The sequence below is a fragment of the Ruditapes philippinarum genome, unplaced genomic scaffold, assembly GCF_026571515.1.
Source record: "Ruditapes philippinarum isolate M1 unplaced genomic scaffold, ASM2657151v2 ctg4884_1_1_1_1, whole genome shotgun sequence".
In the NCBI taxonomy this organism is placed as follows: Eukaryota; Metazoa; Mollusca; class Bivalvia; order Venerida; family Veneridae; genus Ruditapes; species Ruditapes philippinarum.
In genome coordinates, this window is record NW_026861710.1 from 151969 (window position 1) to 163150 (window position 11182).

The window sequence follows — 11182 nt, forward strand, 5'->3', positions numbered from 1 at the left end:
GATTTGGGAATTGTGGGAAATCAATGGCTGCCTTGTGCAAGTTGTGGTTTGCAGATTTCTAAATTGTCGCCGACAAACCTAATTTTGTCTGTTTTTGCAAAACATTTACCTGATTTTGTGTTGCCAGATGATTTATCTGCACTCATGATCAAGTATATTGTTATGGGCTTGCGAGGATTTTTTGTACTGGCTGCTAAGATATGGAGTTTCATATGCTACTGTTTCAAACGTCAAATTCGCTCGGTATGTAAATAAACACGAAACTATGCATGACAACAATCATGAGCTGTGTCTCACAGCTGTACACACAAATGTTGGTATATCATGATATTTTTCCTACTTATGAAAATGTGGGGATCGTTTTAGTTAAACAGGAAATAATAAAATTTAGAACCGAAAGTTGACTTAAACTAGATCTAAAAGAGTTGATAAAAATAGAGATGAGTCAATAAATATTAAAAATTAAATTCTCCTAAAGAGTTGTATTATTTTCTTAACAGATCATTCGTCTTTTATTTTAGAGAAACACAATTTAAATGACATAAAACACAATCTTTAACTATTTTTGTTCTTTGTGGAAATTTCCTTACAAGTGTCTCTATTCACACCTAGGTTCTGTCGGCACTATCTAATATATCTATCTTCCTCTTATGTCAAACCACTAGCGGGGACATAGGCATGTCTGCACGTCTAAATTGCAAAAGTTAAAAAGAGAATAAAAGAAGATTAAATATGTTACTGTTAAAAACATGGTGCTGGAAAACTAGGGTGTTCCCTGCAAGCTATGACTGCACTGAACTGCTCTGGGGTGTGTGACATCCAGTCCTTCTTTATGTACATCATGTGAGTTCCAACGTCAGAGTTTTTGCAGTTTCTCAATCTGACTTCCAAATTTTGAAACTTAATGGAAGCCCAGTAAAGTTCATTCTGCAACAACATAACAAGGGATCAAACAAAAGAAATAGCACCTTATCCCAACTGGATTGCAGTTCTGACCACCTGTCACAGAACTTGTTTTAGTACTACTCAAAAACTGCTAATGTAATTTAATCTAAACCATTTACAGGAATGATCAAAGTTTGAATGTGCTACTCATAAGAGTAAAATGAAATTTAAATACTACTAATGTTATTTGTAACTTGACTTGATTCAAGTTCTGGGGCATAATTAAGGGTTTTTCGGTTGAATAATTTTTAGCCAAGTTATGGCCCTTGAATAAAAAAATGCGTTTTTGCATTCAACAAATTTAAGATTTTGAATTTACATTTGACTGGCTGGAATTCCAGTTTTGAATTTATTCTACTTCTAACTAAATTTTCTTAAAATTTACACTGGCCTGAACTAATTTACACTGGCCATGGGCCACCGGGCCAGTGCTAAATTCAATGACTGTTTTGCTCATTTATAATGATTTTGTTTGTCTGCTAGATTATAGGAGCTGCAACGTGCTACAAATATACAATTACCCCTCAATACAACTGCTTGATTGGCTATCATCAGATGATACATGTGATAGCTGTCAGAATACTCTTATAAATAAATGTGATACAAGTAGCCTGGCAATCTGTAGGCCCATTTCTTTGCCATGTTATCCTTGTAAAGTATAGTGGGATACATTGTGGCAACAACCATTACACAGCATTTTAAGGTCAACAATGTTTTATTTGACCTCCAACATGGATTCAGCCTCAATTTCATTGTAGGTCAAAAAGTCCTGCAAATACAATTATTAGGACTTTTTGAGGATCTACATTTATCAAGGAATTTAATTCAAGCTCAACAAAAAGAATAATATTTCTCATTTTTTTATAAAAATTTGATAAGATTAATCACTTAAAGTTACTATACAAATTTCACCAGCATCACATCCAACACTGCATTCTTCATTGTGTCTGTATAATCTTTCCTCCTACAGTTGGTCACAAACAGTCTAATGCTGCCCAAAAAATCAAACTGTTTTACCTTCTGATTAGATTTGTTGTTTCTTAAAAGAAATGACAGGTTATATGATCAATTATACAAATGAATAAATTTTGAAAGTCACATGTAAAAATATTGTTTTTTAATTTCATAAATTGCTTAAAATGTCATATATTTTTTTTTTCGGATTCAGGGACCTTGTCTTAAAATAGCTAAGAAAATTCAAGTTTTCAACCAGTTTGGATTAGGGGCATTGAGGTGTGACCTGTCATTTAGACTGTATTTTCTGTCTTTTTAAATAGTTTCTGACTGTTCACCTTATGTCAAGTACATGTGACTTGTGGCTAAATTCTTCTGCACATGCCTCCCAGTTATAGTCAGATAATCAGACTTGATTGCTCAGGAGTATCATGTAGATGTAGATATCTCTAAAAATAAGTCTTCCGCAACTAAGAGTAAGATGTTTTGTCACTGCAATGATTAAAAACATTTGGCACAGTTTTGTTACATTTGTTGTAATGAAGATGTTTTATTCCATTTTACAAAAGTCCAATGATATTTATATCTTTTCTTCTATTTTCAGGTTATACAACATCAAACAGTAAAATATGAAGTTATACCGTTATCACCTCTATCTAAGCATAGACTTAGTAAGTTGTCATATTTACTAATATTGAAATTTAACAAACAATTATACATGTAATAAGAATAAACTTTTACAAGTTTTGTAAATCTGATGGTATATACTCATTATTTACTGTAGGGGCACTGCACATAAATACTCAGCAGCTGGTATTACTGGGAAAGTTACGACTGATTTCATGGGTGCACGTTTTCAGGCATATGCCTGAAGCTCAGGTTTTTTGTGACAAATTTCATCATGTTTTACTATTGGATAATGTAGGAAAATGATTATGAATACATGTAAAGGTTTTCAGGTTTTTCCAAATTTTTAACTTGCACCCATGTGAATTGTGTACCTTTTCAAACCAAATAAAATTAAAGTAAATTAACAATTTTGGTCAGTATTATACACATACATACTTGTTTTTTGTTAAGCGATAAATTATGCTAACAATTTAAAGTAATTTTTTCAGGTATGCTTAGAAGAAAGACATTAGTATTAGATTTAGATGAGACGTTAATACATTCACATCATGATGGAGTTATACGACAGACTGTTAAACCAGGGACACCTCCAGATTTTGTATTAAAGGTAAGACTTTTTTAAGTGGCGGCATATTTTTTATACAAAACACAAAATGTTCCTATAATTGAATTCCAAAAATAGCCTTAGATAAATTGAAGATATCAATTGATGTAAAGGTACAGTTTACGTCTTAAAGTAAAGGAATGATTCGGAAGGAGAAAAGAGCTAGTTGTTTTTGCTGCTGCTTATTGTGACATTTTCTTAGATATAACCTAAAATTAATCTCTGCCTCTAGAATAAAGCTAGCTCACATAATTATGGTGATACACTGACTAGACCTCCTTAAAACCTCAATTGTCCTTAGATACAAAATCTGCTATAAATAAGCCTTTGTATAGACATCATAGCCATAATATTTTAATGGTCCTATTTCAGCCTGTTCCCATACTGGTATGTGTGACACATTGACAAATAATAATGTAATATTGACCATAATATTATAAATATCTTATCAATTAATAAGCATAAGTGTTTGGGGCTTTACTACCCATTTAGAGGTAGGAATGATTAAATGGCTGAGTTTTAACCCTTTGTGCCTCACTGTGTGTTTCACTATGCTCAAATTCTGCCAAAAACTTTGCCTTCTTTCATTTTATAAAGCTATCCAGTTACAGTAAATTTAAATTATGATGGATATTTCTGATAGGGTGTCTTATTTGTACATGTCTTGTTGGCGGCACTTACATATCTTGTGGGCTCCTGAGTACCCAAAGGTTTTCCTTCACTGGTTAAGCTTGAAAGTTAATTATTTTGAATTTTTATTGTTGTATATATTCAAGGTTATGATAGACAGACATCCTGTGAGATTTTTTGTACACAAACGACCACATGTAGATTATTTTCTGGAAGTTGTAAGTACTGTTACTTCTGTATTATATTAATTATAATGATCACTAGATTACTGTACTTTTTCCAACTAGATCAATAAGCAGACATAGTTTACAATTTTTGTTGACGTGACAACCTTATATTGTGTTGTCATTGTCAGATTGTACTGTGCTCTTCCTTTCTTACTGTTTGATGGAATCCAAGAGCTTATTTTCATATTAATTTAAACTGTCCAGCCACTTGGTTCAATAAGGATAACATCCAACTATTGAAATAGTTGGATTTTTTGAAGAGGCAAAATTTCTTTGTTACATTTGATCTGGGATATTGAGTCAAATGGTCATTTGTTTATCACTTCTACTGAAAACATGTTGGATTTGGAATTTATTCAGTTGCGGATAATTTTATTGGTTACTGGTCAATTACCCAGGAAAGTTGGTTAGATGGAATTGGGTGTGCAGATAAACATTGTATGACCAAAAAATGTTGAAGTCAGTATAAAAACCAGACAAACATATTGAATATAAATGGTAAATTCTGCTACAGAATCCAGGAACATTGGTTAAATAATTGCATTTTTGTTTATATTTAAGAGTAATATATATGTAATACAACCATATATATTTTATAACAGATTTTGTTTGTATTGTAGGTGAGTCAGTGGTATGATTTAGTTGTATTTACAGCCTCTATGGAGATATATGGGGCAGCAGTTGCTGATAAACTCGATAATAACAGAGGAATATTAAATAGACGATATTATAGGCAGGTTAGTATCATTGACAAGTGTTCATAGGTCTTTGCTGACCAAGATCCATTCAGTAGTGACGGCATGGCTGAATGGTTAGCGCCTCGGACTAGAAATCTAATAATAGTTAGCTGCATGGGTTCAAACCCCGTGAGGGGCAATTTTTTGTTTCCTTGTGCAAGAAACTTTACACTCATTGCTCAGTACCGGTTGGTTCCAGGAACAGATTCTAATGTGTGTCTATCAGCTTCTAGCTTCTTGCTCAATGGCACTAAAATAAATTCTGTATAAATTAAGATCCATTTCTGTTACAAAATTTCCTTAAACCTGGTAAAGATTTAACACACAACATTGTTATAAAAGTTTGCTCTTGCAAGGAAGTATAAGTGCGTATTGTTATGCTACCCAGTTTTACTAGTATGAATTTTCTTTGATTTTTTTCCCCTTTTGTGAATTAAAAAAAAGTACTACATGGCACTTGTTTCACTGTCTATCACTGAGACTTAATGAGGACTCCAATGTGAAAATTCCTTGCTGCAGATATCTGAGATTTATAGTTATCATGTGGACATAAAATAATATACTTTGTTCTGTCATTACAAACCTCATCTACAAAAATGTCATTGACGGATTCAGAAGCAATGATTTTTCAAGGTTAGCAAAAGTGATATTGATATGAACATGCAATTGTTAACTTTGAATCATAGTGATATATGAGCTGCGCCATGACAAAACCAAAGCAATGGTTTTGCAACCAGCATGGACCCAGACCAGCCTGTGCATCTGTGCGGTCTGATCTGATGTTTGAAATCAGTTTCTCTACTTGTAACAGGGTTTGTATGCAAAGGCTGGTCTGGATTCATGCTGGTTGCAAACGCACTATGTTGGTTTTGTAATGGTGTGGCTCATATGTACACGGGATTAAAAATGTCATTTCAGAACTAATTAATGTTTGCAATTGTATTCTGATGGTTACAAGTGGATATAATATAATTTAATGCTAGTTTCAGTATGTTTTTTTTCAACATCTTTGATCAGAGGTATCTAATCTGGTCTAGAATTTTGAAATTTCATAGTATGAATTATTGATATTTACAGCCGACAAATATACATGTATAAAGTTGATGTTATGTGATATTTACAGCATTGTAATTTAGCAGCGGGTAGTTACACTAAAGATCTCTCTGCCATTAACCGTGACCTCTCCAGTATATTTATACTAGATAATTCACCTGTGGCATACAGAGCTTATCCAGGTAATATCACTCTCTCATTTTGTATATGACTTGTATCAAAACATAGTAAGACTATTCTAACCCTCAGTATCTTAAATAGACCTGTCCATCTTTCATTCTCATTATTTACAGGGATAATTTCAAAATATGTACTGACTGAATAGTGAACAGTGCCGACCATGACCAGACAGCAAAGATGTGAAGGTTAATCTTGGTCTGCACTGATCATATGGATGACTGCTAATTTACATGTATTACTGGTAATTTACATGGATTGCTGGTAATTTACATGGATTACTGGTAATTTATATGTATTACTGGTTATTAACATGTATTACTGGTAATTTATATGGATTACTGGTAATTTACATGGATTTCTGGTAATTTATATGGATTACTTATAATTTGCATGGATTATTGGTAATTTACATGGATAACTGGTAATTTACATGGATCACTGATGATTAATATGGATTACTGGTAATTTACATGGATTACTGATAATTTACATGGATTACTGATAATTTATATGGATTACTGGTAATTTACATGGATTACTGATAATTTACATGGATTACCGATAATTTATATGGATTACTGGTGATTTACATGGATTACTGATAATTTACATGGGTTACTGGTAATTTACATGGATTACTGATAATTTACATGGATTACTGATAATTTACATGGGTTACTGGTAATTTACATGGATTACTGATAATTTATATGGGTTACTGGTAATTAACATGGATTACTGATAATTTATATGGATTACTGGTAATTTACATGGATTACTGATAATTTACATGGGTTACTGGTAATTTACATGGATTACTGATAATTTACATGGATTACTGATAATTTACATGGGTTACTGGTAATTTACATGGATTACTGATAATTTACATGGATTACTGATAATTTACATGGATTACTGGTAATTTACATGGATTACTGGTAATTTACATGGATTACTGGTTATTTAATGTTATGTCTCCTTGTTTTTGTGTAAAATTGTTGTCAAACCAAATAAAGCTGTTTTAACTTTAATGTGTCCTATAATTTATATTTTGTGTAAGACTTGGAGAACAAACAAAATGCATGTACATTTGCAGTATATTATGCTCATAATTTATATTGATGTTGACATATTGATGTTGAAATATGACTGTTGGCATTGAGCTTTAAATGACCTTGACTGTCAAGGTCAAAGTATTAAATTTTGGTTAAGTTGTCATAATTTTGTTATTTATGTACGGTTTTAATTCATATTTGGACAAAACGACACTTGTGACCAAAGAGACATGTGGAATAATTTAGAAATGACCTTAACCTTTAAATGACCTTGATTTTCAAATGATTACATTTTGATTATATTTTCTAAACTTTGTCATTTATTTATGGAAAGTGGCTCTTGTTGGGGATATTAAAATGAAAATTTGAAATTGGTCAGTCAAGGTTACTATTTGGCAATTTAATACATTTCAGGACATAAATGGTGATATGTCTGGGGTCTCTACTCTCAGTGCCTGAAAAGGTGCATGGAGCCCCTTATTAAACTTAAAACACACACATGTTGGTCAGTCAACAGTATAGGGCCTGGTCAGATTTCATGGATGTAGAAGCTGGCCCGGCTATTCACTGGCAGTAAAGGTTTATAACTTGAGATTTCAGCAGATTAACCCTTAGCATTCTGAAACCGAAAGTGATTAACTTTTACCACCAATATCTATGCAGTCTGACCTGGCTTTATACTGTTGGTAGTTTAGTTTTTGTACTTTTACGTTGATGTTTTTCAATGAACTGTTACAAATTATGTAACATATATTCTGCATGTTAAGGAATAAAAAAAAAACACCAGTATAATATTTGATAATGTTTATATTTCAGATAATGCTATACCAATCACGTCATGGTTTAGTGATGCAACAGATACTTGTTTATTATGTTTATTACCGCTGCTGGACTCTCTACGATTCTGTAACGATGTACGTTCTGTCCTCAGCAGGAACTTACACAAAGTTGTAGTATATTAGTTTAACACTCAGATACCATTATATACAGACAGTATCATACGATCATCTAATTAATCATGTGTCATTATTAAATGAGCCATGTCACGACAAAACCAACATAGTGTGTTTGCTACCAGCATGGATCCAGACCAGCCTGCGCATCCGCGCAGTCTGATCAGGATCCATGCTGTTCGCTAACAGTTTCTCTACTTGTAATAGGATTTATAAGCGAACAGCATGGATCCTGATTAGACTGCGCGGATGCTCAGGCTGGTCTGGATCCGTGCTGGTCGCAAACCATCATGTTGCTTTTGTCGTGACGCAGCTCATATATTGAAACAGTCAAGAATTATGTTTGTTAGAATCACTGTTTTATTTACATAAACTTTCATATCTCTGCTAAGAACATCATTTTTATTCTGTTAAAAAAAGTGTATGTTTAATAATTTTATATTCATATTCGGTCACTTCAGGTGCAAAAAGAGTTTAATTTTATATTCGTCTACCAATCAACCCTACTTGGATGTCACAAATATTTGGTAAAATGTATATTTGTGTTGAAAATAATTCTGTTGAAATAACAATATGAGGCTATTTTTATGCTGTCAACATACTCCAGCAAGTTGAGATCTTGTTTATTCTGCATAACAATAGCTCTAGATAAATAACATATTTATATTTGTAAAACTATTACTGTAGTTGTGCCGGGATTATTCTGTAACAACAATACTGAAGAAGTGTGTATCAGACTTGGAAAATATGATAGATTTAAAAAAAGTTTTTAGAAATATTTGTACATGCAGGTATATCTATAAATGTGAATAGTTTTTACAGCATAAAAAATGTATTGACAGAATTTCTTTTGTTTTTCTTCGTTTGTATTGACATAATTTGAAATTATGTTCTAGACATAAAGACATGTTATTCCATGCATAATTTATGTATACAGTTTGAATATTTTATTTTGGAGTTATTTTTGACAATAATTTACAGGTTTTCCAAAAAAAGAAAATATGTAATACCAATGAAAAATGGGTTTATGTAAAAAAAATCAGTGATTGTCTATGATTGATATGTTTTTGTTACCCACTGACCTCATTACTGGTTCCAGGGAGAAATGAATGCCAGCCATTGGTTGATTCAAATTAATCACCAACCAATCAAATGCTTGTGTTTGAGAACAGTTTTGCATCTAAAAATTTGTAGGATTCATTTTCGTTCCTTTAAATTGCAAAATACCTTAAAATATGAAGATCATTTAAGAAACATAGATGTTAATCAGTAGAGATTATGTACAGTACAATCTGTGCAGAACAAGACCCTTTTAGAGGCAACAGTTTTGGTTGCTGCTAAGAGACCATTCTCTAGAGAGAGAAAATTTGTCCTGGTTGTTGTCAATGGGTTATTGCTTTGCAGAGGTTGCAGTGTAAACTTGAAATTTGTTGTTACATAATTGTTATTATTTCACCATTATAAAGGCAGCTGTGCATTGGGTATGCTGCACACAATTTTATTATTTACATTAGTTTGTTCTAGAAACTTCAAATATCATACTTTGCTGCTTTCAGATTTTATATTTATTTCACTCCTCAGATTGATAAGAAAAATTGAAATTAAGTTTTATTTTTATTGGAGAAAATAATTATTATGACTATTTAGAAATAATTTTGTGTATCTCTTCTTTATTTAAAAAATTGGCTTGGTCTTGAAGTTTAGTATTGATACATATATTTTATTGCAACATTACAAGAATAGTTAACATAAACTGAACAAAGTTCAAATTTAATTTAAGACATTCTGTAAAATCTGTTTAATTCTCATCATTTTGTAAATTTTACATACAAAATATAAGTTTAAAAGCAGCAAAATATCATATTTTTACTAACATAAATGCACCCCCCTAGTGCTAAGCAGAAAAAATACTTTCTTGCTGGGTTTTTTTTGTACAGATTTTTTTTTGTGGTTATTTTTTATGTGTAAAGATTATTTGAGCCGCATAACGACAAAACCAACATAATGGGTTTGCGACCAGCATGGTTCCAGACCAGCCTGCGCATCCGAGCAGTCTGATCAGGATCCATGCTGTTCGCTTACCAACCCTATTACAAGTAGAGAAACTGATAGCGAACAGCATGGATCCTGATCAGACTGTGCGGATGCGCAGGCTGGTCTGGATCCATGCTGGTCGCAAAAGCACTATGTTGGTTTTGTCGTGACGCGGCTCATTTGATAATTAAAACATTAGCAAATATTATACACAAAATGATTAAACTTGTACATATTTGATAAGTGCTTTTTTTCAACAGTTCATCAGGATAACTCACTTTGCATAAGATGTTGTTGTTTTTGTTGTTTTTTGTTTTTTTACTTTGTAACTATTATCATGAGAAATGTAAAGTTTATAGAAATAGTGATATTGATAGGTCTCACACAGTTCTGTATGAAATAGAAATGTATAAAACATTTTGATACCTATGAAATTAATGTATGTGTTAAATTTGATAAAGCCTTCTTTGTAATTAAATAAATAGAATGAAATAAGGGGAGGTAAATGATGTATGAAATTCACAGGGTTGGGAGTTGGGGTAATTATTTTATAGAGTTAAATTTATTTGTACATTAAATCACCCATATTTTCCCATTACCATGGTTACCTAGATAATCTACCTAATCTTGTACCCAGTACATACTGTATGTAGCTGTATCATTACTAGAACAAGGTTATTCCCTGAATGTTTACACTGATTTTTATGACAAATATATTAACCCTTAACCTACTGGATGTCTTATATGGGCTTTTCCAGCATCCATTTTTTTTTGGAACTGTCCATAGCTGGTCAAACAACAGTGAAGAGCCTGGTTGCAGACTGTAGGGATGTGCCTTGGCTCTATCCTGGTGGCAAAGGCTACATAACTTTTGGATCCAGCAGGTTATGGGTTAAAAACAGAGTTACTCAGTGAATGCTTACTTGTATTGTTAAATTTTGATAAACTGGAACAATAGTTTGTATTATCCCATTGTAAGGTAAAGATAGGACATTACTTAAAGCAATAGATATACACCTCATGTAACTTAAACCATGATATTTCTATAACAGAACTTTAACTTTTATTTTAACCAGAAAAATGTAAGTTATTTAGTTACCAGATTTCTAAGTAATTCCCTGTTTAGTGACTGAAGTTCAAAATGGCCACTGTAAAATGATCAATTTTTCTTCTTCAT

General features: G+C 32.2%; 1 protein-coding gene across 1 annotated transcript; it reads left to right on the forward strand.

The window, feature by feature from the left end:
• Positions 1 to 10: 10 nt before the first annotated feature.
• On the forward strand, positions 11 to 8133 carry LOC132716575 (CTD nuclear envelope phosphatase 1-like). Its single transcript, XM_060699881.1, has 7 exons — positions 11 to 243; positions 2504 to 2570; positions 3018 to 3136; positions 3910 to 3981; positions 4611 to 4727; positions 5851 to 5962; positions 7835 to 8133. Exons 1-7 carry the CDS (start codon positions 145 to 147, stop codon positions 7978 to 7980), a joined length of 732 nt encoding a protein of 243 aa, XP_060555864.1. The 5' UTR covers positions 11 to 144; the 3' UTR covers positions 7981 to 8133.
• Positions 8134 to 11182: the final 3049 nt, after the last annotated feature.